Source organism: Hyperolius riggenbachi, chromosome 9, assembly GCF_040937935.1.
Source record: "Hyperolius riggenbachi isolate aHypRig1 chromosome 9, aHypRig1.pri, whole genome shotgun sequence".
Lineage (NCBI taxonomy): Eukaryota > Metazoa > Chordata > Amphibia > Anura > Hyperoliidae > Hyperolius > Hyperolius riggenbachi.
This window is the reverse complement of record NC_090654.1, coordinates 218,396,280-218,423,465: the sequence shown is the minus strand read 5'-3', so window position 1 is coordinate 218,423,465 and position 27,186 is coordinate 218,396,280. Positions and strand designations below refer to the sequence as shown.

The following is a 27,186-nucleotide window of genomic DNA, read 5'->3' as shown; positions in this document are numbered from 1 at the left end:
AATATGATTATTTGTGTCAGTTCTTTTATAAAAAGTCTCAGATGTGAATCACCACCACTTGCACCTACTATACATCCCCATGGAAACTAAATGGAATTAATTTTCTTTCTCTTATCATCAGACAAGGTATGACTGAATTCAAGCAAAAACTGCAAATAAACTGCTAAACACAAGTACTTTGACCCTGCAATGTAAGTCTGTTTTTCAAAGCAAATCTATAGACAAGAAACAAAAGCGTCCATTAAATTCAATTGCTATAACTGATCAAAAAAATAACAGTGAAAGGTTTACCAGAAATGTCATCAAACAGACATATGTACTGGTCTGGAGACCAGCACAAAAAACAGATTATGTCTTAGCATAGGTCTTTCAGACTTAAAAGGAACCCAAGTTGTGAGACCGATAGAGGCTGCCATATTCATTTCCTTTTAAACAATACCAACTGCCTAGCAGTCCTGTTGATCTTTCTGGTCAGTAGGGTCTAAATCACACACCTGAAACAAACATGCAGCTAATCTTGTCAGATATGTCATAAACATCTGATCTGCATACTTGTTCAGGGTCTATGGCTTTAAATGACTTCCGAGACAAACGTACACATCTATTTTGTACTCATGAGTGCAGACACAGAAGAGCCGACCCCCACCGGTGGGACGCCATCGTTGCAGGTCTCAGGGGGACACCGAGGACCATCTGAGCTGTGGTGAGGGATTGAGATGGCTGCTCGGGGCTGGAAGAAGCCCCAGGGGAGTACAAAATAGATTTGTAAGTTCGTGTGAAGGATTGCGGAATAGCCGCCGCGTGCTCTGACGGCGTGTCGGCTACTTCCGCGTCCAGTCCGGCGGTTTACGCGCGGCGACATGTGTCTGATGTAGTACAGCCTTCCTGTCCACATAGACTGAGGAATACAGAGAGAGAGGGATCAGCTGACTCCCTTGGTCAGCTGATCTCAGGATGTATGCAGATTGGCTGGAGGGGACGGGGCGGCGCTGATCAGCGCTGCACTATATAACTACTCGTCCCTCAGTCTCACGCTGTCTGCCGTTGCGAAGGCTATGTGTTGGCACACAGACCTCAGTCAGATCCCACAGTGTGTTGGAACCAGGAGGACCTGGGAATTCACACTGAGCTAGATTATTCTTGCATTGTTATGTTATGCTATAGACTAGTTCCAGGGTGTTGTGACTACGGACCTCACACCCAAGCCTAGGATACTGTGTCAATGCTATGTTATGCTATAGACTAGTTCCAGGGTGTTGTGACTACGGACCTCACACCCAAGCCTAGGAAACTGTGTCATTACTGTGTTATGCTATAGACTAGTTCCAGGGTGTTGTGACTACGGACCTCACACCCAAGCCTAGGATACTGTGTCATTCCTATGGTATGATATAGACTAGTTCCAGGGTGTTATGACTACGGACCTCACACCCAAGACTAGCATTGTGTATTTATTACGTTAGCCCGCTTCCAGGGTGTAGAGAGTTAGTATCTCTCATTCCAGATACATTAGATGGATCTCCTTTAGGTAAAAAGTTATAATGATTTGCTGGGTCTTATGTCTCCCCCCATGCCCCAGAAGTGCCAGGCTCCAGCATCTAGCCCCGCCCACCTTGCAGACGAATGCTGTGGCACTCTTTATCTCCAATACGGAGTGTGCCATGGCACTCCTCTGCAAGATGGCGGGGCTACACACCAGAAGTCGACGTTTGGGGGGTGGAGACTTGAAAGATGAAGACAAGGCAAGTTGTTATAACTTTTTACCTAAAGGGGATCCATCTAATGTCTAATTTGGCTGTATAGTCTCTTTAAACAAGATTGCGGGACACCTGTGTACACGCCAGATTCTGAGCCAACTCACTCACAAATTCCATCTTGGTTGTGTTGCAGCTTCAGTCCTTGGCACCCCTTCTTCTGCTTGTGCACATTGAAAAGGTTGACAAGGTATGATTAGGGCTGACAGGGTATCCTCCTCCCTCTCCATTAACAATGCATACTGATCGGCTGCCAGAGTGTCACCCTAATGATCAAGCAATGATTGTTAGGGTAAAAAAAAAACCAGTGCATGTATGGGGTTCAGCTGCCACTCTTTCTCAGTTTCCATCATCACTTTTCAGCAGCCATTTCAACGCTTTTCTAAACAAAACAGAGTTTGCAATACATACAGCTGTTTTTAAAATAAGTGAAAGTACTGACAATTCTCCCAGCTCCCTTTAAACATCTGATATCAATACAATACCATAACCTAAAAACTCCTACACACGTCCAACAAAGTACGTGACAAACTCCACGACATGACCAACTGCATGACCAAGCATGATGCACCAATTGCATGACTTGTATTTTCCAAACAACAACCAACTGAATAACCAACCTATTTGCATACCGCGCGCGCAAGCGGAATGACGGACTGCACAACAGGAGCGCATACAAAACAAGTCCAAGTTGTTAAAACGTCTTGTACACACGTGGCCAACTGGATCAGGCAAACCGTCACTCATCTAGTCGTTTGTCAGGCGTACACATGCCCAACTATTGTCTAACAGACCAAGGGTTTGATTCACTAACAGGCGCAAAGTGTTAGCGCCGGAGTAAAAAAGAGTTTTCCGGCGCTAAGCCGGTTAGTGTGCCTTATTTGAGGTTAGTGTGCCTTATCTGAGTTAGTGTGCCTCATCTGAGTTAGTGTGCCTTATCTGAACTTAGTGCCCCTTAAATAGCTTTGTGCACACTAAAAGATGCACAAAGCTACATCGCGCACTGCACCGTGCACAGCGACCTTAAGGTCGCATCATGTACAGTATAGCGGATGCGATGTGATCGTCGCAGTGTGCGATCGGTGCAGTGCGCGATGTAGCTTTGTGCATCTGTTAGTGTGCACAAAGCTACTTAAGGGGCACTAAGTTCAGATAAGGCACACTAACCTCAGATAAGGCACACTAACCTCAGATAAGGTTAGCACTGTAGTTTGTGCCCACTAAGTGATAAGGCACACTAACCGGCTTAGCGCCGGTTAGTGAATCAAGCCCCAAGTTTGGAAAATAGTTGAGTGGAATAGTTGCATGTGTGTACGAGCCCTAAAGGAGGTACTTATTACGTATAGGAAGCAAAATAAGGAAATTAAATCACAAACGCTTAGCACTTTTTTATATGCATCTTTTATGTACACATTTCCACAGCTTATTCACTGAAGTGTTTTGCTCACACCACACATTATGGGGATGCTGTCACTGTAATGTCTGGGTGAGTTTTCACAAACGCATTGGAGAATGTCCGTAGAGTACACAAAGCCTCTGTTCAAAAAGTGGACTTACCAGTATAACTTTGTTTCCATCGATAAATTCAAGGAAGGCTTTGTGAATTTGTTCTCGTGTTTTTGTTGTCTTGAAGTTTGTGCTGCATGTCCCGTCGCCTTTCTACGAATACAGAGAAAATATTTCAGATAAATGTCATTCTCCAAGCTATACAAACTAACAACACTAGTGAGAGCTGATGGATGGATGTGTAATCGCTCATATGAAAACTCTGTGAACCTTCACTGCATAGGATAATAAATAAGAATAACATTTGTAAGTTACCTTTAAGAAAAAAAAAAGTGTATGAGAGAGCACAAAACTACATTTGGGGGCCACTAGGATTTCATTTCTGAAGCTAATCAGTGGCTGGATAGTGTAATGGTTAAGGGTTCTGCCTCTGAAATAGAGATTAGGGTTCAAAACTTGGCTCTTCCTGTTCAGTACGCCAGCACATGTTCAGTAAGGAGACCTTGGGCAAGACTCCCTAACACTGCAACTGCCTATAGAGTGTGCCCCAGTGGCTGCAGCTCCTGCGCTTTGAATCTACCAGGAGAAAAGTGTGATATGTGTATTCTGTGTGTGCATATACGTTAACTCAAAACAAAAATCTACATAATTACATCTAACCAAAACTACATCATAAATCAGTAAAATTCCACTGACATCGTGATTCCGCAGTCCACATTAACTTCGCTCTTCTTTAACCCACACTGAGCAGCAATGGTATTTAATAATATAATTAAATTAAAAATGTATACAAAAATTAAATTATAATTTAACTAATATAATATTCTGTATATATATATATATATATATATATATATATATATATATATATATATATATATATATATATATATATATAATTTACCTGTAGGCCTTGAGGAAACCGAGACTGCTGAGGACTGCCCATGTGGTAATCCATATGTTGGGTGGATGCAAAGCATCCTGCCGCCTTATTTATATTGCTTAGGCGCAGCAGTGATAATGGAGTTCTTTATTGGACTTTTCCACTAAAACATAGCTGCCAAGAAGTGAATCCACTTGCATGCAGGATTTCACCTCCACAGGATTTTTAGGTTTCTTTTAGTCCACTATATAAAATCCTGAATGTCCTCTGAGTCACTATATCTTAACTGTGTACTCCATATATTTTTCTAACTCTACAGTCTGCTCTGCCATTTCCACACTTCCCCTCCCTCTCAATCGGCATCCCTGCCCATTCATGCAGCAGCTAGTCATGTTGTAGGCCCAGTGCACACCAAAAACCTATAGCAGATCTGCAAAAAGTTAGAGGTTTCTGAAGCAGATTTCAGAGCGATTGTAGGCATGTTTTCAGAGAGGTTTTCTAAACATGCCTAGCGTTTTTTGGAGCGTTTTTGTGTAGCAGATTTCAAATATTGTTAAAGTAAAGCTGTTACTGAACAGCTTCTGTAACAAAAACGCCTGGAAAACCGCTCTGATGTAGCGTTTTTCAGAGCGGTTTTCCACTTTCCTATAATTTAACATTGAGGCAGAAACACCTCAGAAATCTAAAAAATTCTGCAGCCGCCGAGTTTGCGTTTGTGGAAAAAACGAACTGCTCTGGTGTGCACCATCCCATTCACTTTCATTAGCCAAGTGGTTTTCCCCCTGCAAGCGTCTAAAAAACGCTCCAGAACCACTCTGTTGAGCACCAGCCCTTATAGTAGAATTTATCGCATCCACTACACACAGGGGAAGGGGCTTATCCTGGGGGAGGGGGGCACACATAGATTAATGAGGAAGTACTCAGAATTCCAGAATCAGCTGTTTTTTTAACTCGCCACTCCCTCTTCTAACTAAAAGTATAAGTTTATCATATCTTATGGTAGAAATCAAACCACTCCCTGTCTCACGCTATGGAATTTGTTTCTGACATGTGCATGACTGGATAAGCAAGGCAGCACTATCATTTCCAGAAAATGCCTTTCCTTTCCGTGACGTCATTCTCACAGCAAGAAATTACTAATAAGCTTCCAGCAACAACATCCAAATCCTTATCCCGAAGAGTGGAAATCCATGAACAAGACGATTAGTGAGGCCACAGAGTAATATCCAAGACACACCTTCCCCTCCACTCTCCTGTCCACCCTCTTCTCTGAGGAATGTTTGGACCCAAGAAGGGTGAAAGGGTGTTGCCAAACCCTTATGGAACAATACAATATAGTTCAGTGTTCCCAATTTTATGGATGCAGTTTAGCACGCAAAACAAATAAGCATGCAAAACGAATCCAGATATAATGAAATGTCGCACTAAATGTGCTTGCTTTGCTTATCACCAGATGTGAGCCAGGCAGAATTCATCTATATCAACTCTGGATCAAGGGAGCTTTAAAAGGCAATAGTCACTGGTTTTACAGTGTACCAGAGACGACAAAACTGAAAAGTTGTATACATACCTGGGGCTTCCTCCAGCCCCATCCACATGGATCGCTCCCACGCCGCCGTCCTCAATATTCTCTGTCTTTGTTAACGGGTCCCGTAAGTTCGGCCAGTCTGTGCAAGCACAGTGCAGTGCGCTCCCTCCGTCTCTCCGGTGGAAAATAGTGCTGCGCAGGCACAGAACTTCCAGCCGCCGGAGAGAGACGGAGGGAGCGCACTGCGCTTGTGCAGACTGGCTGAACTTATGGGACCTGTGTGTGAAGTATATACAATTTGTATAATGCATTCTCTGTCTAGCTGATACTGCACTTTGTAAAGCATCACAAAAGCTAAATAATCTTATTTTTGCATACAGAAGTACTTGTGGTACAAGAAACCTATTGTTAGTAAGATTGATTGCATGGAATGACAAGTACACACACTTCTCAAAAAAGTATGTCAACATTTTGGAAATAGCTGGACTTTTTCTCTAAGTTATGAGAAGACAAAAAGGAACTGAACAAATGTAAATGCAAATTCTCCCCAAAGCTGGTTTAATATTCACGTGCTTGCAGTTTACTGCTTCACATACAGACTTTGGGTGATGGATGTTCCTAGCAGAATTACCAGTTTAGCCTCATACTTCTGCCCTTTACAAGCAAAATGATGCCGTCATGCTCCAATAATGGATTCCCCAGAGACAATTATGACCATGAGAGGAATACAGTTTTTTGCTTAGACTGTACTGTACAAAATAAGACACTCTGCAAGCCATCCTACTAACTCAGAGAAACTAAATAAAAAGCCAAGCAGAGGAATATGCTCATGCAAGCAATTTCAAACTCAAACAAAATACAAAAATATATGTCTAATCATCTAAAACAGCCTTGTCCATCTGAAGGCCCATGGGCCAGCCAGAGCTCACCCGCGTGTACTTTTCCCATCCTACCCAGGTGCCGCCACTGACACCAGGAATATTAGGGGGCACTAGCTAGGGGAAAGATAAATAATAAGTAAAGGGGAACTCTGCCTAATATGGTTTATGTGGGAAATGCTGCATAATGTGTTTTTCAAGAGAGGAAATGCCGCCTTATGCGTTTTTTGAAGGGGGGGGATGTTGCTTAACCAGTTCACCCCAAAGGTTTTTACCCTAATGGACCAGAGCAATGTTCACCTGTCAGTGCGCCTCCTTTTTTTCCCCTAATAACTTTATTATTACTTATTACAAGAAAATGATCTATACCTCGTTTTTTTCATCACCAATTAGGCTTTCTGTGGGTAGTAAATTTTGCTAAGAATTATTTTATTCTAAATGTGTTTTAATGGGATAAATAAGAAAATAATGGAAAAAAATCATTACTTCTCAGTTTTTGGCCTCAATAGTTTTAAAATTAAACGTTTTCCTGTGGATAAAACAGACACGTTTTATTTGCCCAGTTGTCACGATTATTAAACCGTTTAAATTATGTCCCTATCACAATGTATGATGACAATATATTATTTTGAAATATAGGTGTTATTTTTCTTTTTTGTTTTTCATTTGTCCGGTCCATAATTACAAGCCCCTATGTAGTAAAGTAAAAGTAATTTTCCCTCATAAAAAAGGCTTTGGTAATGCAAGTTATTAATTTTATTAGTATTGGTTAAGTATGTAATGTGTCTGTATGTGTAATTTTACTTTTTGGCCACAAGATGGCGCTCATGAACACTTTTCCATTATGGAAAGTGATCACTTTTTGTTTTTCTACATTTAAATACAATGGCTTCCTGTTTTATGAATGGACGTCCATTCACTCCAGGCATTGCGATTGGGTAGAGGACCGCTCTGTCCTCTTCCCCAATCGCTCAACATGGAATCCCGACAGAAATGGCGTCGGGAACGCGCGACGTATTAAAACGTCATGTTGCCGTTAACAGGCAGACGTTTTAAGACGTTAGAATGCCGGTAAATTGTATTTTTTTAGCGAAAATGCTGCTAAATGGTGTGGGGGTTTTTTTTGGGGGGGGGGGAGTAACAGTGCAGAATTAGATTTTTTTAGGGGGGAAACACGCCTAAATATGTGTATGTTTGGGTCAACCGCTGCCTAGTTATTTGTATTGAGGTGTTGGCAATTTATGTGTACTTTTAAGGGAAATGCTGCTAAATGATGTGTACTTTGAGGTAACACTCCAAACTACCATACACAACATACCTACATACATAACTCCATACCACATTCAGATTGCTGTCATCTACCACCCTCTCGGTCCAGCCTCTACTTTGATAGATCACTTTTCGCCATGGCTTCTCCAGTTCCTCTCCACTGACATACCCTCTATCATCATTAGCGATTTCAAGATACCCATCGACACCAATTGTCCTACTGCCACAAAACTGCTCTTTCTCACCTCCTCGTTTGACCTCTCCCAATGGTCCTCCACTTCCACCCACAAAGACCTTGTCTTCACCCGCCTCTGCTCTATTTCAAGCTTCTATAACACTCTGTTTCCCATCTCAGACCACAACCTTCTTACCTTCACAATCAATTCTTCTCTACCGTCACCTCCTCCAGCACCACAACATACAGACCTATGCAGGAATTACCGCAACTTGGATCTGAATTCCCTGGCTGAGGCCTTGCAACCCCCAAGTACTCTGTCTTCCTACACTGACCTGCAGGCAGCATCCAGTCACTTATTTAGTGTAGTCTCCTTTGCCATGAATTTAGCTGCCCCACTCACCGCGGCCCGCCCTCACCGAACCAACCGGCAACCCTGGCTCACTAAACCCATCAAACAACTGAAAAGGCACTCCAGGGTAGCAGAAAGGTGCTGGAGAAAGAGCACTGCCGTAGAGGACTTTCATCACTATAAACAAACTATGCAGGAGCTCAGGGACACCCTCACCCCTGCCAAGCAGTCTTATTTCTCTTCAATCATTTTCTCACAGTCCCACAACCCAAAATAATTGTTTAACACCTTTAACTCCCTTACTTTGTCCCGCCCCCTCCCCCTACCACATGTCTGTCAGCTGATGACTTTGCATCATATTTCACAAGCAAGATTGATGCACTACGCTGCCAATTATGTGTAATTTTCTTAGGTGAAATACTGTCAAATGTATGTAGTCTAAACAAACATGGCCCTCCATGTCCATGAGGTTGGACAGCAATGTTCTAAATAATTAGCTTACAATTCTGGCATGCTGTATCCAGTTTGTATTTGTTTATTTATTACCCTTTTTTAAATACTACCTTATCACCCATAGTGATCTCTACACATATAATCCATCCTGAACTTTTAATGCCCAATATAAACAGAAAGCATTATATGCGGTAAGGCATTGTGTATGGCATCCTTAAAATATGTATTTATAATTTATTTAAGTATTTATATAGTGCCAACATATTACGCAGCACTGTGCAGAGTATATTGTCTTGTCACTAACTGTCCCTCAGAGGGGCTCACAATCTAGTCCCTACCATAGTCATATGTCTATGTATGTATCCTGTAGTGCATGTATCATAGTTTAAGGCCAATTTAGGGGGAAGCCAATTAACTTATCTGTATGTTTTTGGGATGTTGGAGGAAACCAGAGTGCCTGTGGGAAACCCACACAGACACGGGGAGAACATACAAACTCCTGGCAGATGTTGACCTGGCCAGGGACCCAGCGCTGCAAGGCAAGAGCGCTAACTACTACGCCACCGTAGTGGTTAAAAAATAATTAAATAATTAAAAAAGAATCAAGAATAATAATGTTATCAAGGGATTACGATGAAAGCCAAAGTGAAAATCCAAAGTTAGGGCTGGTGCACACCAAGAGCACTTCTGAGCGCTTTTAAAAACTCCACCACCTTGAAAAGCGCTTGGCTAATGTATTTGAATGGGATGGAGCACACCAGAGCGATAAGCTTTTTTCCCAAACGCGTATCCTGCAGCATTTTTTGCTGATTAATGAGGCGATTCAGCCTCAATGTTAAGTATAGGAAAGTGGAAAATCGCTCTGAAAAGAACTAGATCAGTACGATCTACTAAGTTTTTTTGTTACAGAAGCTGTTCAGTTACAGCTCTACTGTAACAAAATATAAAAAAGGCTACACCATAACACTCCAAAAATCACTAGGCATGATCAGAAAATCGCTAGGCACATGCATAGAATCTCCTAGAAAAATCACTTCAACACGCGCTGAACGGTTGCGTTACACTTTTTGGTGTGCACTGGCCCGTAATCAGCTTTACTGCAATCCCTAGCAGCAAAGTAGTCTGTCAATAACTAGGGGGGTGGCAGCCCAGAGGCCCTGGGGGGACCCTCAGATGAGGACCAGTGACCCCCTAGGCTCAACAACCTGGAAGAGCCCAGGCCAACCACTGCTACCAGGGTCAACAGGGAAAAAAATCTGCTGTGTGAAAACTCAGGAGGAAAGCTGGCTAAATTAGGGGTCCCGTGGGGAAAGTGACAGTGTCTGTGGCACTGCATTGCCTTGGCAGTAAAGTTATACAGATTCTTAATGTTATCATTTCCTTACAACTGGAACATAATATTCAATTATTAGTTGCAGCAACCATTTTTTGGCATGGATGTATGCTCTAAGTGTACAACACTACTATCTGGTAGTGTAGAATACAGGATAACATCCTAGTATCTTTAGGAAAAACTCACCTTTATTCCTTCAATCCGAAAGCCCAAAGTGGATGTTGAGCTTATGGTCTCCCTCCACTGCATGTATCGGGGTTTGGTCACACCTTGCTGAGCTTTCTCCTCTTCTGTGGGAGCAAAAGGGTCCACCTCAATCATTTTCTTATACATGTCTTTTCTTAACTTTGGTTTTCCTCTGGCTTTTGTCAACTCATCTTCCAAATACGTCCTGTAGGAACAAAGAAAGAAAAGTATAGTTTAGGTCTACAAAATTGGACATAGATTCAAAATCTTGTGTCTGCAGAAGACATGTCAGGGGGCGATTTATAAGATGAAAATAATGGCATTTTTTAGCTTAACACATTATAAAAGAGACCACCTACTGGCACCCCTTATATTTGTGTTTGGAACATTGTGTTAGTGTGCCAGGAGCATGGCAGAAACTGACATAGACCTTGCGCAGACAGGGTTAAATGTAAAGTTAGTTTGCAGAACTAACATGTGGACCATGTCTGTACTTAGAAAAAAACGTGTTGGCAGATATCTGTGTGTGGGCAAGCGTTGTCAGGATATTGCCCATGACACACCTCACACATCTATTGTCACGCGCTGAAGGGACATTTGACAAAGCGATCGGTCCCGATTGTCAGTTTATATGGGTCCATGGCTTATGCCACTTTCTTACTGGCACAGCCACCTTGGGATATAATGGAGAACAGTGATGTTGTTGTCAAACACTCTGTTCTCCACTTTGCCAATTGATGGTGGTTCTTGGCTGCAGTTAAAGTCAATGAGATTGTTTGGCAGTTTTTAAAGGGAACCTGAAGTGAGAGGGATATGGAGGTTGCCATATTTACTTTTAAACAATACCAGTTGCTTGACTATCCTGCTGATCCTCTGCCTCTAATACTTTTAGCCATAGACCCTGAACAAGCATATGCAGGTCAGATGTTCTGACAAAATTATAACTGGATTTGCTGCGTGCTTGTTTGTGAGATTCATACACTACTGCAGCCAAAGAGATCAGCAGGATTGCCAGGCAACTGGTATTGTATAAAGGGAAGTACATATGGCAGCCTCCATACACTACTCACTTCAGATTACATTTACATAATAGTTCATTTGTGAACAATGGATCTATAAGGTAGCCTCTTTTTTCTTTCTAGTGCTAGTGAATGGGGACTCAAATTACCGCTTCTGCAATTCTCCATTTTTAGAAGTTTGATTATCAGGAAACAGAACCCGCTCCTGCTTTTATAAATGTGAGGTTATAACAGTGTCGATCGGGATTTTAAAAATGTAGAGGAAACAATGGAGTGTTTTTTGCTTACACTGCGTTTTGCAGCAAAACGTGCAGTGCTGTGTGATAATGTGTCAGAGAAAGACAGCACATAAGTGGCAGCCTTACACCTTTTTATTGTCCTTGTACAAATGATGGTATGCTACTGCACAATGTGTGAATATGCCCAAAGCAGGAAGAGTTGCTGGAATGCACTGCACTGCATACTGTGTGGACATGAACAAAGCAGGGACAGGTGCCACTGTAATGCACTGCACTGCATATTGTGTGATCAGGAACAAAGCAGGGACACTTGCCACTGGAATGCACTGCACTGCATACTGTGTGAACATGAACAAAGCAGGGACAGGTGCCACTGGAATGCACTGCATACTGTGTGGACATGAACAAAGCAGGGGCAGTTGCCACTGGAATGTACTGCACTGCATACTGTGTGAACATGAACAAAGCGGGGACAGTTGTCGCTGGAATGCACTGCACAGCATACTGTGTGAACATGAACAAAGCAGGGACAGTTGCTGCTGGAATGCACTGCACTGCATACTGTGTGGGCATGAGCAAAGCAGGGACAGTTGCCGCTGGAATACACTGCACAGCATGCTGTGTGAAAATGAACAAAGCAGGGGCAGTTGCCGCTGGAATGTACTGCACAGCATGCTGTGTGAACATGAACAACGCAGGGACAGTTGCTGCTGGAATATAGTGCATGCTGTGTGAACATGAATAAAGCAGGGGCAGGGGCAGTTTCTGCTGGAATGCACTGCACAACATGCTGTGTGAAAATGAACAAAGCAGGGACAGTTGCCGCTGGAATGTACTGCACAGCATGCTGTGTGAACATGAACAAAGCAGGGACAGTTGCTGCTGGAATATAGTGCATGCTGTGTGAACATGAATAAAGCAGGGGCAGGGGCAGTTGCTGCTGGAATGCACTGCACAACATGCTGTGTGAAAATGAACAAAGCAGGGACAGTTGCCGCTGGAATGTACTGCACAGCATGCTGTGTGAACATGAACAAAGCAGGGACAGTTGCTGCTGGAATATAGTGCATGCTGTGTGAACATGAATAAAGCAGGGGCAGGGGCAGTTGCTGCTGGAATGCACTGCACAACATGCTGTGTGAAAATGAACAAAGCAGGGACAGTTGCCGCTGGAATGTACTGCACAGCATGCTGTGTGAACATGAACAAAGCAGGGAGAGTTGCTGCTGGAATATAGTGCATGCTGTGTGAACATGAATAAAACAGGGACAGTTGCAGCTGGAATGCACTGCACTGCATACTGTGTGAACATGAACAAAGCAGGGACAGTTGCCGCTGGACAGCTGTGAGTCACTGTATGGGCAACTTTGTTTCAGTTGCTATTCCCATAACAGGTTAGAGTCCAATAACATGAACTTTTGTAAGTTATCAATGTAACACTTCTCTAACCAGACTGAAGACTTCCCCACTGTATAGAGAAGTTACTACTACTGATTTGTGTCAACCTCCCCACTATGTACATAATGTAACAATTGTGACAGATATGCTTACACCAGAGAGTCACTTACTGCAAAGCTTAGGGAACTGTAATATTTTCAGCTATAGGCACTATTTATAAGAAAATGCTAAAGGAGTAAAATGTAATGTTTCAATTAAATATAATCTCTCCACCATCACTTTCGGTACTTATAGAAATAGCAGTAGAGTATTGTACCCTGTTGGCCATCAGTAAATGCAATGAGTTTTAAATCAGGATTCACCAATGTGACAACATTCCCCAATCCTGTTCCCTCTGGTGCAGCTGCAATTCTGGCCCCAGCTACTGGGAGTCCCTGGAATGCCTTCCTCACTGTGCACAAAGCACTAAGCTGGATTGGTTGGAGTGTCCTACTCCCTACACAATACAATCTCGAATGTATGACTTAATGTAACCATACAACTAGCCAGGGCTGCAATCGGAAAATTCTGGGCCCCATACTTCGAAAACCTACTGACCCCTCGCTCTCTCCCCTCCCCCCATATTTAAGGTGAATCCCCTATATTTAACCACTTCAGCCCTCAGTCGTTTTCACTTTATGCATCCAAGCAATGTTTACCTCTCATTCATTAGCCTATAACTTTATCACTCCTTATCACAATGAACTGATCTAGATCTTTTTTCCGTCACCAATTAGGCTTTCTTTGGGTGGTACATTTTGCTAAGAGCTACCTTATTAGGGCTGGTTCACACGGGCGTCTGCTGAGCTTTTGCTTGGCATTGCGTTCAAACGCCAGCGTTTAAACGCCAGCGTTTAAAAGCTAGCTTTTGAAAGCTTTTGAAAAGCGTTCAAGGCTAGCAGTTCTGGTCTCTGCTATTGTTTCCTCGCGTTTACTGCCTCTGAAAGCAGCATGTTGCTTTTGAGACTAGACGCAACGCTGGGATCTACTGCCAGGCTTTCATGAAAGCCTGCAAAAGCCAGCTCTAAACGCTCCCATTCACTTGCATGGGATGGCAGTAGATCCCAAAAAACGCTGCGTCTGAAACGCTGCGTTAAACGCCACAAAAACGCCCGTCTGAACCAGCCCTTATAAATGTATTTTAACAGTAAGAATAAGAAAAACAAAACGGAAAAAATTCATTATTTCTCAGTTTTCAGCCATTATAGTTTTAAAATAATACATGACTCCATAATTAAAACCCACGTATTGTATTTGCCCATTCGTCCCGGTTATTACACAATTTAAATTATGTCCCTATCACAATATATGGCGACAATATTATTTGGAAATAAAAGTGCATTTTTTCCGTTTTGCATTCATCACTACAAGCTTATAATAAAAAAAATAGAAATATTTCATCTTTACATAGATATTTAAAAAGTTTAGACCCTTAGGTAAATATTTATGTGTTTTTTTTTATTGTAATGTTTTATTTGGGTATTTTTGGGAGGGTGGGATGTAAATAATATTTTTTTAATGTAAATATATATATATATATATATATATATATATATATTTGTAATGTAGATGTAGTTTTACTTTTTGGCCACGAGATGGCAACCTTAGGTTTGTTTACATGACATCACTCACTTGCTTTTTCTGCCTCTTACGGCCCTCTAAGCGTACATGTTACGCTTAGAGGGACGTAGGAGGCAGAAAAAGCAAGGCTTCCGAGAGAAGCTGTCGCTTTTTCTGCGGGAGAGAGGAATCAGTGATCGGGCACCATGGCCCGATTCATTGATTCCTGGGCTAACGATCCGCGACTGGGAGCAAGTGTGCTCGTGCGCGATCGGCTGCAGGAGCACACATGGCCTCCTGGACGTAGCTCTACGTCCAGGAGGACAAAGTGGTTTAAGAGAAAAAAAAAGTATGATATAAAGATTGGTTGTGTAGTACTAGAACATTAATAGCAAATAAAATATTCTCAAATTTTTATTTTCAGTTATATAGTGTTTTTTTTATAACATTGCATCATTCTCTAATATTTGCTTTTTACACACTACTTAGCATTCTAAATGATTTACAGAGCAGGCTCATGAACTATTGAACCCTTCTCTGCAGAGAAAAAGAAAATACAGTGACTGACACTTGAGATAATGAACTTCAGACGACAGAGCTCTCTTCGACTTTGAAAGTCGTGGAGCTCGATGGCTCTTTTGCATAGATAACAACTGGCGTTTCTTAACTCCTCCTGTACTGGAAACAATATTAGACTTATGTCTCTGCTACTAATGGTTTATTTATTAGCTGTTCTACACATACAAATCATTATATCATAATTTTATTTTCGCTACAGTGTCTCATTAACCTCCTGAGCGATAATCCCGAGCTGAGCTCGGGGCATGTCGCGCAGGAGGAGTTCTCAGGCCCTAGTGGGCCGATTTGCATACATTTTTTTTGTTACACGCAGCTAGCACTTTGCTAGCTGCGTATAACTTCCGATCGCCGCCGCTCTCCGCCGATCTGCCGCTACCTGCCGTGCCGCGCAGCCCCCCCCCCTCCCGACCTCTAGCGCAGCCTGGCCAATCAGTGCCAGGCAGCGCTGAGGGGTGGATCGGGACTGGCGACCGGGGAAGCCCAGCAGGAAATCCCGTTCTGAACGGGATTTCCTGCTTACTCTGATCGCCGAAGGCGATCGGAGTGGGTGGGGGGATGCCGCTGCGCAGCGGCTATCATGTAGCGAGCCCTGGGATCGCTACATGATTTAAAAAATAAAAAAAATGTGCTGCGCCCCCTCCTGGGCGATCTAATTGTATCGCCCAGAGGGTTAAGGTGATCACTGGCAATCAGCAAAGCGATGTGACACATGTAATCCTGTGGCATTACACTCGAGCAGTACTTGCAATTTGTGACGCATTTTCTCAGCAATTGCAATGCTATTCTCATTCATTGAAATGAGAATGGCAAAGCACAAGCATGACAAAATCGCTATACAAAATCAGCTAGCCGGGGAAAACACAGCCACACCTGCCAACAGTCTGTACATTCTGTGACAGACTCACTAGGGCCCATGTTTGTGGCATTGTTCGCTGGGCCCCAGACTTACTAGGGCCCATGTTTGTGGCATTGTTCGCTGGGCCCCAGACTTACTAGGGCCCATGTTTGTGGCATTGTTCGCTGGGCCCCAGACTTACTAGGGCCCATGTTTGTGGCATTGTTCGCTGGGCCCCAGACTCACTAGGGCCCCATACTGCAGTATCACCTGTGATGCCCTGTAGGCAGCCCGGCATATAGCAATGATGGGCAGATTCGACCAAGAGACAAATCTCTCTCTAATCGAATCTGATTAGAGAGAGATCTGTTGGCTGCCCATATACCACAGGCCGTTTCCTGATCAATTTCATGCTGAAATTGATCAGGAATCGGCCTTTTGTTGCCACACCCGGCCGCCTCGACGACCAGACGCTGTACCCCAATGTTAAATGTCCCCTGAAATAGATTACCATTTAATTTAAAATCATGTTTAAAAGTTAATACAGAAAATTGTCAAAACATATAACAAATGAACAAAGCTTTGAATAGCAAAATTAAAAGGGATTACGATTTTAAAATAACTAGTGCTGAGACAGTTTGTGAAATGATCGAGCACCCGCCGAGTTTTTAAAAATCCAAAGTTCTGGAAAATCTTTTTAAAGTCCAGCAATCTTTGTAAAATGATCCAACAATATTTGTAAAGTGCAGCAAGATTACCAGCGGTCCATGCTGGTTTAATGGTACCAGATCCGGCAAAAGACAGGCAAGGGAACGAGAGTGGCGGATCCCAATTCAAAACGTCTTGCTTTTAATAGAAATGCAATAAGACTGTTTACTGGTGCCATATTGCATCTCTTCCATAAAACAGCTCCTCACCTTTTAGGTAGCTAAAAAAGGAACTGTAACCAAGGATTAAACTTCATCCCAATCAGTAGCTGATACCCCCTTTGCCATGAGAAATCTTTTCCTTTTCTCAAACAGATCATCAGAGGGGTCTGCATGGCTGATATTGTGGTGAAACCCCTCCCACAGTGTGATGCGATGACCATGGTCATTACGGTTTCCTCTCTGTGAACCTCATTGCATTGACGGACTTAGGTCAACTCCTGACACCAGTCATGGCCATTGTTTTCAGTGGGGAAGAGCAAGACTCAGCCACCTCTCCCACTGGTTAGTCATGGCACTTTTTATACATCATGATACACAATTCAGCCATGCAGGGGCAGCAACAGAATAGTTGTGCATATTGCAGCTATTTGTATGTTGTTGTTTTTTAACTAGAAAAACACTTTGGCAAATAACACTTTAAATCTGCATGTCTTCACAAATATAAAACGGTATTGCTATTTATAAGGGCCAGTTAATCATCACTTATAAATATGCCTCTGTGATAATTGTGCCTCTAGTGGCAAACCAGGTACCCAAAATTGCTCCGACTCAGACTCCACAGCTCTGCTGATACAGGCAGACTATTTTCTGTGTTAATGCACAGTCTTGATTCTTACAGGACCACTATCACGAAAAAAGTAAGCAGTTAAAATCTGACACAACTGACAGGTTTTAGGCTACATTTCCACCAGTGCGGTGTGATTTTGGTGTGGAAAACGCATAAACGAATCCGCATGTAGATTCGTACGCATTTGTATGCGGATTTTCACGCGAAAACGCTCGGGGTTTGCAGACTTTTGTATGTGCGCTATTTTAACTATGCCAATGCCGGTAAGCTTTAACATTGATTGGTACACTAAAACGTACGCGAAAACGCATGGAAAATCGCATGGCGAAAACGCATACAATTTTCCTATTAATTACATTACAGGTGAATAGCACACTAGCGGTGTGCGAACTCTGATGGCTCTGCTGTGCAGATTTTTACTGCACTGCGCACACCACGCAGATTTTTGGCCAAGTGGAAACAGGCCCATTAACTATTATTGGCTATGCGAATTTGCATGCAGAAAACGCATGCAGATTCGCTCTAGTGGAAACGGGCCCTTAGGCCAGTACATCTCCTCATAGGGGACTCTCAGAGTTTTCTTTGTTTTCAACAGCATTTCCTGAACAGCAGTTTAACTGCCAAAACAGTAAGATACCAGCCAGCCTCCCTAATCACTTGCACACTATTTTGTCAGTTAGACTGTGCAACTGCTGTTCAGGAAATGCTGTTGAAAACAAAGAAAATCCTGAGAATCCCCCATGAGAAGATGGACTTGCCCAAAACCTGTCGGTTCTGTCAGATTTTAACTGTCTACTTTTTTTGCGATAGTGGTCCTTTAATGCTGAGCACAATTATTATTTTACCTTTCAAGTGTGGTTGTGTTATCTGTGTTATAAGGAGGGCAATCTTATGCAAAGGATTTCTGTGGTTTTTGCATAACTGAGTTCATCTGTTTTCCTTTCAGCCAGGAAAGGGCTGTTTATTGCAGATCTGTTACACAACTCCAGCCCGATCTCAGAAGTGCATCATGTACGGGTATAAAGATGAGCAGAACGTGATCATGTCACCCCTTGCAGCTGCCATCGAACAGGCGGAAAAAACACTGCCATGCGGATGGGAGGCCAGGAGGAAGACTGATCTTTACATAACAGTATTTTGTTTAAACTTTAAAGGGAATGTCAAGTCACCATTTTCAGAGGGATTCCCAACCTAGTTTTATTGGGGTCCTTCACTTCTTGTCCTTGGAACAGCCACCTTTCATATTAAAGCAAAGATAGTCCACGGTGGTGCCAGTGACAGGAAATGGGTAGAAATGTCTTCACTGGGAACAAAGACACCAACAATAACCCCCACATTCTCTGCACTATTCAGAAGTAAAATAAAAATATTTTCCTGGAATTTAACTGGTCTGTTTAATTTCGTATAAATGTGTTTTATAAAGCCCAATCTACATGATACGATTCTTTATACGATTCAATTACGATTCTATTTACGATCCGATTAAATCCGGCATGTCCGAACAAGATTCGATTCAATTCAATTCGATTTGCCATTGCAAAACAATGGCAAATCGAATTGAATTGAATCGAATCCTGATCGGACATGTCGGATTTAATCGGATCGTAAATAGAATCGTAATTGAATCGTATAAAGAATCGTAGCGTGTAGATGGGGCTTCAAGTTCTCAAACACTACCTTAAAGCAAATGTGTGAGGTGTGCAATCCAAAAATGTAGATACCGTATATACTTACAAGCAAGCCGAATTTTTGACCCCCCAAAAGTGGGCCAAAAGTTGGGGGGTCGGGTTGCTTGCGAGTCATGTCCCCCTGGCCGCTGCTACTATTACCTTACCGGCGGCTTCCAATATTCCCCTCTCCGTCTCTCCGTGCAGGCATGTAAATAGTTTGCAGCAGCTCGCCCTACGGCGGCAGCTGTGTGATGACGGAGGAAGCGTAGAGAGAGAGGTTCCCATAGTAATGGTGATACATATCACCGCTACAGGAAGCCGCTCTCTACGCTTCCTCCATCATCACACAGCAGCCGCCGTAGGGCGAGCTGCTGCAAACTATTTACATGCCTGCACGGAGACGGAGATGGGACTATTAGAGGCCACTGGTAAGGTAATAACAGCAGCGGCGCTGGTGGTGGTGGCGGCCGGGGGTGGGGGGGGGGGGGGGGGGCAAATAACTACCTACCTACCAACACTGAGCACTATACTGGGCACTATGCTAGCTATACTGGGGCACTATGCTAGCTATACTGGGGCACTATGCTAGCTATACTGAGCACTATGTTAGCTATACTGGGGCACTATGCTAGCTATACTGGGGCACTATGCTAGCAATACTGAGCACTATGTTAGCTATACTGGGCACTATACTAGCTATACTGGACACTATACTAGCTATACTGGACACTTTACTAGCTATCCTGAGCACTATACTAGCTATACTGAGCACTATACTAGCTATACTGAGCACTATACTGAGCACTATACTAGCTATACTGAGCACGATACTAGCTATACTGAGCACTACCTACCTATACTGGGCACTATACTAGCTATACTGAACACTATACTAGCTGTACTGGGCACTATACTAGCTATACTGAGGCACTACCTACCAGTGGCGGACACAGCCAGCAGTGGGCCCCTGTGCAAAATTGTAATTGTGGGCCCCCTATGACCTGCGGCGCGCGTAGCGCGTCGCGGCAAAATATGGGCGTGGCTACAACCCAAAAATAGTGGAATGGGCGTGGCAATGACCGGATGAGGGCGGAGCTAACTGTAACTTAAAGCGAACCCGGGGTGAGGGTTTATTTCCTTTTAAACAATACTAGTTGCCTGGCGGCCCTGCTGATCTATTTGGCTGCAGTAATAAACTGAATTACACCAGCAACAAGCATGCAGCTAATCTTCTCAGTTCTGACAATATTGTCAGAAACCCCTGACCTGCTGCATGCTTGTTCAGGGTCTATGGTTGAAAGAATAAGAGGCAGAGGACCAGCACGGCAGCCAGGCAACTGGTATTGCTTAAAAGGAGAGAAATATGGCAGCCTCAATATTATTCTCACCTCAGGTTCCCTTGAAAAGTGCAACGCAAAGACAGTGGGCCCAAGTTTTGGTGACCCTTTCCCCAGAAAATTCACATAATTGTGCAGGTTTTCTCAAGAAAATACACATATATGCCCAGAAAATACGTGCAATCATGTCGGCAGATATGCCCAGAAAATACGTGCAATCATGTCGGCAGATATGCCCAGAAAATACGTGCAATCAAGTCGGCAGATATGTCCAGAAAATACGTGCAATCAAGTCGGCAGATATGCCCAGAAAATACGTGCAAACAAGTCGGCAGATATGCCCAGAAAATACATGCAATCAAGTCGGCAGATATGCCCAGAAAATACGTGCAAACAAGTCGGCAGATATGCCCAGACAATACGTGCAATCATGTCGGCAGATATGCCCAGAAAATACATGCAATCATGTCAGCAGATTTGCGAAGAAAATACATGCAATCATGTGGCAGACCTGCCCAGAACATACACCTGCTAATATAAATAAAACAAAAACATTTACTCACCTGCAGCAGCAGACCTCCTGTCCCAGCCTCCATCCGGCGCGCAGCTCCCATGGGTGGTTGGGTGGATAGGTAGCCTAGTGGGTGGGTGAGTGGGTGGGTTGGTAGCCTGGTGGGTGGGTGGGTAGGTAGCCTGGTGGGTAGGTAGCCTGGTGGGTGGGTGGGTAGGTAGCCTGGTGGGTGGGTAGGTAGGTAGCCTGGTGGGTGGGTAGGTAGGTAGCCTGGTGGGTGGGTTGGTAACTAGCCCGGTAGGTAGCCGGGTGGGTGGTTAGGTAGGTAGCCTGGTGGGTGGGTTGGTAACTAGCCCGGTAGGTAGCCGGGTGGGTGGTTAGGTAGGTAGCCGGGTGGGTGGTTAGGTAGGTAGCCGGGTGGGTGGTTAGGTAGGTAGCCTGGTGGGTGCGTGGGTAGCCGGGTGGGTGGGTAGGTAGCCTGGTGGGTGGGTTGGTAACTAGCCCGGTAGGTAGCCGGGTGGGTGGTTAGGTAGGTAGCCGGGTGGGTGGTTAGGTAGGTAGCCGGGTGGGTAGGTAGGTAGGAAGCCTGGTGGGTGGGTAGCCGGGTGGGTGGGTAGGTAGGTAGCCGGGTGGGTGGTTAGGTAGGTAGCCGGGTGGGTAGGTAGGAAGCCTGGTGGGTGGGTAGGTAGCCGGGTGGGTAGGTAGGTAGCCGGGTGGGTAGGTAGGAAGCCTGGTGGGTGGGTAGGTAGCCTGGTGGGTGGGTAGGTAGGTAGCCTGGTGGGTGGGTGGGTAGCCGGGTGGGTGGGTAGGTAGCCTGGTGGGTGGGTTGGTAACTAGCCCGGTAGGTAGCCGGGTGGGTGGTTAGGTAGGTAGCCGGGTGGGTGGTTAGGTAGGTAGCCGGGTGGGTAGGTAGGTAGGTAGCCGGGTGGGTAGGTAGCCGGGTGGGTGGTTAGGTAGTTGGGTGGGTGGTTAGGTAGGAAGCCTGGTGGGTGGGTAGGTAGCCGGGTGGGTAGGTAGCCGGGTGGGTGGTTAGGTAGTTGGGTGGGTGGTTAGGTAGGAAGCCTGGTGGGTGGGTAGGTAGCCGGGTGGGTAGGTAGGTAGGAAGCCTGGTGGGTGGTTAGGTAGTCGGGTGGGTAGGTAGGAAGCCTGGTGGGTGGGTAGGTAGGTAGCCGGGTGGGTAGGTGGTTAGGTAGCCGGGTGGGTAGCTATCCGGGTGGGGGGCCCGACTCCTATCCTCCCTCCCTCCCTCCCTTCCTCACCTCGGGGGGCCCCCTCCCGATATGCGCGGCGGGAGAGCGAGCGGCAAATGCAGGAAGTCTTCAGGGCTCTCCAGGCATCCGCTAGAGGCCCAGCCGCTGAGTCTCCAATATGTCTCCAACTGGAGACATATTGGAGACTAAGCGGCTGGGCCTCTAGCGGATGCCTGGAGAGCCCTGAAGACTTCCTGCATTTGCCGCTCGCTCGCTCTCCCGCTGCGCATATCGGGAGGGGGGCCCCCTGAGGTGAGGGAGGGAGGATAGGAGTCGGGGGGCCCCCCGGGGGAATAAAATAATAAAAAAAAAATATTAAAAAAAAAATACTTCATGGGCCCCTAAAGAAAACGGAACTTCAGGGGCCCTCGTGCGGCGGCACGGCCGTATGTCCGCCACTGCTACCTACCCATACTGGGCACTATACTAGCTATACTGGGACACACTGGTGGGATCACGCGGCCAGCATTTCCTACCCCCGGCTTATATGAGGGTAAATCATTTTTTCCTGGTTTTTCGGGTAAAAGTGGGGGGGTCGGCTTATATGCGGGTCGGCTTGCTTGCGAGTATATATGGTACTTACATCAGGAGAGGGAAGCGTCTGAGTCTTTCAGAGGATTCCCCATCCTCCACCCCTAGTCCATTCTATTGCTGAGGCCCCTGAGGATCACAGATGCTCAGCTGCACTGTGCAAATTAAGTTGCATGGACCCAATTGGCCTTCAGCAGAAGAAGCTGAGCCCCATCGGGCCCATGCTCCTGCGCATGCACAAGCTGACAACAAGCCCTTGCTGACAGACTTTTTGAGGATGCAGAGCCAGAATGGCCCAGTGAGTACCATTCTGTTCAGGGTCACTTTAAAGTAAACTTGAACTGAGAGGGATATGGAGGCTGCCATATGTATTTCCTTTAAAACAATACCAGTTGCCTGACTGTTCTGCTGATCTTTCTGGCTGCAGTAGTATCTGGATCACACACCTAAAACAAGCATGCAGCTAATCCAGTCTGACTTCAGTCAAACATCAAATCTGCATGCTTGTTCAGGGCCTATGGTTTAAAGTACTGGAGGCACTGGATTAGCAGGACAGCCAGGCAATCTGCATTGTTTAAAGAGAACCCAAGGTTGTCAGATGGTACACAGAGGCATGTTCTCTGCCTCATGACATGCCTCTGTGTTCCCACACCGCCGCTCTCTGCCCCCCCATCGCCACACTATAGCCCCCCCAAGATTAGCGACAATATCTGTCGCTATCTCTGAGGTAAACACTGTTCAAAACGTTCCTATAGGCTTTCCAGAGCTGCCATTGGGCAGCTCTCTCTTTCTTAGCCGTGCCCCCTGCCGCTCCCTCCCCCTGCACGCTGCGAGAGACACATAGGGCTTGATTCACAAAGCGGTGCAAACTGTTTAGCACGGGTGTGCTAAACAGTTAGCACGTGAAGTGGCATTCGAGGACTTCTACGCGCGCAAAAGTCCGCAAACGGCACTTCACGTGCTAACTGTTTAGCACACCCGTGCTAAACAGTTTGCACCGCTTTGTGAATCAAGCCCATCGTTTCTCCTTGCAGCATTGTGACCTATAGGCCACGAAAGTGAAAGTGGGCCAGTGCGGCCCACAGGAGCAGCGGGTAGCGGCGGTTTTTGCAACTACCTGATCCACTCAGCCCCCCAGATCAGGTAGCCTACTTTATATTTTTTTTTCATTTTTTGAGCCCACCTCTGACTCTTTTTAAAGAATATCCGGGGCGTTGAGTAAAAACTCGTCTTACTTACCTGGGGCTTCTTTTAGCCCCTAGAAGTCATGTGTCTCTCTCGCCGCAGCTATGCGAATGCTTGGGCAAGTGCCCTTAAATGTGCAGAAGATGCCAACTTATCAGGGGTCGGTGATACTTCAGAGGCTGCCAGCAGAACCCGGGAGAAGACTGGAGGTGTGTTGAGGGACACACAGGACTTTTAGGGGCTGGAAGAAGCCCCAGGTAAGGAAAGCTAGTTTTACCCATAGCCTCAGATATCCTTTTAAAGGAAATAAATATGGCAGCCTCCATATCCCTCTCAATTTAAGCGGTTTACTGAGGTTAGTTTTCATTAGCAATCGACTCCTTGTGCACATGCCAGCGTGACACAGAACAAGGCATCAACATTCATACAAAGCATGGCTGTTTGCAAAGTATTATGGCAGGCCAGATAAAGACACACACCCTATCACATGTCATAAAAGTTATGTCAACAAAACAAAGTGTCTACCTTTATTCATATTATTGCAATCAAAGTTAATGTGTTATTGGAAATGCCAGCTTGAGAAAGTCATTAGATATCTATCTCATCTTGAACATGAACTCCATGTTTGGATTAATTGTGGGTGTGATCCCGATACACCCAGTCTAACAACAATTAAACTACTTGCATAAATACTATAAATGCAATGATTATAAATGTTAATAGATTGGTAGGCATGTACTGACAGAGAATGCCAAAAGTAAGTACATTAAACAAACTTATCATTAATAATTGCGCCAAATGTTAATAGGACAGATGTCAGTGATACCAAATCACATTAGTATTTAGTGAAAACAAAGTCTTTTTTGTTGTCTTGAATAAAGAATGTTGGCGCTTCCCAATGTGACCTGTGAGGTAGGAAAAAGTTTACATGGTCTCCACCTACCGGGACCATGGTGTGTGTTTCACAGAATTCTTCTTATATGATTGATTACTGTAATGCCAACAACTCACAAGGCATTGCACATATAAATAGTATATAATGCACACAATTTTCATGGAAAATACAGCAATAGCAAGACTAGCAAGAATCAGTAGGTAAGAGCAGAAATGGATTAAGATGAAACGTGGGCATAGACAATATAGCAGTTTTTAACTGGGTGCCAAGCACCCCCCCTTTTTTAAAATATCCTCAAAAAGCCCCTTTGGCTGAGAAAGTCCCGCCCTCAGCCATGAGAAGCTCCACCCACTGCCACCCATCACCCATAGGAAGCTCCTCCCCAACTGGGATGCTGTAGTAAAGAGGTCCCATACAGGAATCCTAGTGTAACCATACCTGCAGCTGTGTGGGAGCAGGTAAGATGATGTCTCCCTGACAGCAGTGACCTCTCCCAGCATTCACAGTAACCTCTTCCTCAACCTTGCACCCACAGTGTCCTCTCCCTCCACCTAGGACCCATACTGACCTCTCCCTCCCCAGCATTAGTACTGCAGTGATCCTTCCTCCCCCAGCACCCACACTGACCTCTCCCTCCCCCAGCACCCACATTGACCTTTCCCTCCTCCAGCGGCACCCTTCCTGTCCCCAGCAACACCCATAGTGACCTCCTCCAGCACCTAAACTGACCTTTCCCTCCCCCAGTGACCTCTCCCTCCCCCAGCACTCCCAATGACTTCCCCTTCCTGCAGCACCCTCACTGACCTCTACTTCTCCCAACATCCACCCACACTCCTTTTTCCCCATCGCTGGCACCCAGTACTCACACTCGCATGACACCAAGTACCTGTACCCAGGCCAGTACTCACACCTACACACAGCCTCCACATGGCACCCACTATCTGCCCCAAGCACCCACATAACCAGTGCCCGCACCCAAAGTACCTGCATTTAAAACCCACATGACACCCAATGCCCACCCATAGTCAGTACACAGTATAGGCATGGCACCAAGTATTCGAACCCATGCACTGCGTAATATGTTGGTGCTTTATAAATACAATAAATAAATGTCACACCCAGTACCTGCACCAAGCACCTACATGACATCCAGATCTCACATGGCACTAAGTACCTGCAATCAACACCTGCATGACACTTGATACCCACCCATAGCCAGAACCCACGTGACACCCTGTACCAGCACCCAGGACCAACATGGCACCCAGCATCTGCATTCATCACCCACATGACAACCAATATCCCCACCACTTGTAGGTAGGCCCCTTTTAAAATGTGAGCACCCCCTCTTAAGGGCCCTCTGCATGGCCCTGCACCCTACTGAAATGAAACTACAGGCACCCAAACTTCCTGCTCTGCCAAGCTAGTAGATTTAAAAAAATAAAACCGTAGGTTGCAAGTGGCATCAGCCAGTATCAGTTGAAAGAGCGGCAGAGCCGTCTGCGTAAAAAAGGGTGCCACCATACTGTAGACTTCAATGTTCTTTGCCGTGGTTAGTGGCAGCAGGATATAATTGAGTAATTGGATCTGTCTACTAATGAGTTACTGCTTGCAGCCTATGAAGATAATCAAGTACTATTGAAGCATTGATCGCAGCGATATACGGTGGTCTATTTTTTAGAGGCTATAAGTGATGATACGGGCATCCATTATTTAATATCAGCTATATTTAGGCACCTGCAATTTAGGGGGCTATATACTCATGCAAATATATAAGTTGAACCGAAAATTTCGACTATATCTTCCAATCAACTTTTTGTCTGTATTTTCTATTAACATTTCTTCTAAATGTTCTCAACAAAATCATGTGGCTATCCACCCCCCACAGATATTGGCTATATCTTGCTGCTATCACTTTTGCCTATATTTTCCCATCAACTATTTTCTATTGACATTGTCTATATTGCTATAATTTTCAGCCAAATTTTTCCATCAATTTTTCATCTGTGTTTTCTATTAACATTTTGTCTAGATGTTCTCAACAAAATTATGAGGCTTTTCCTATCACACCAAATACCAGTTATATTCTTCAACAATTGCGACTACAACAATCTCACTGAATACCATGGTTAAAATGGACCTGAACTCTTGCACAGGACAGAAAGAAAACAGAGAGAAATGTACCGTGTATGGATTTAGAGGGTTTAGCCTGTTTAATCCCCCCTCATTTGTGTCTAATCACAAGTTGTAATTTGATCTCTACCCTGTGTTACATGACTGCCATGGTAGAGATGGCAGATAAGCTCATTTAAAAGCACAGGATG

The 27,186-nt window shown here is 44.7% G+C and overlaps 1 protein-coding gene and 1 long non-coding RNA gene across 2 annotated transcripts in view; one reads left to right on the top strand and one right to left on the bottom strand.

Moving 5' to 3' along the window:
- Window positions 1–27,186, bottom strand: part of LOC137532955 (inositol-trisphosphate 3-kinase A-like) — a 144,214-nt gene that overhangs the window by 8,383 nt on the left and 108,645 nt on the right. The window contains exons 4-5 of the mRNA XM_068254013.1: window positions 10,318–10,522; window positions 3,312–3,413 (exon numbers count right to left, since the gene is read on the bottom strand). Of these exons, the coding sequence (XP_068110114.1) occupies window positions 3,312–3,413; window positions 10,318–10,522 (307 nt within the window). The remainder of the gene's footprint in view (window positions 1–3,311; window positions 3,414–10,317; window positions 10,523–27,186) is intronic.
- On the top strand, window positions 121–18,868 carry LOC137532956 (uncharacterized). The gene is made up of 2 exons (XR_011024087.1): window positions 121–191; window positions 18,430–18,868. It is a non-coding gene; the product is annotated as an uncharacterized lncRNA (long non-coding RNA).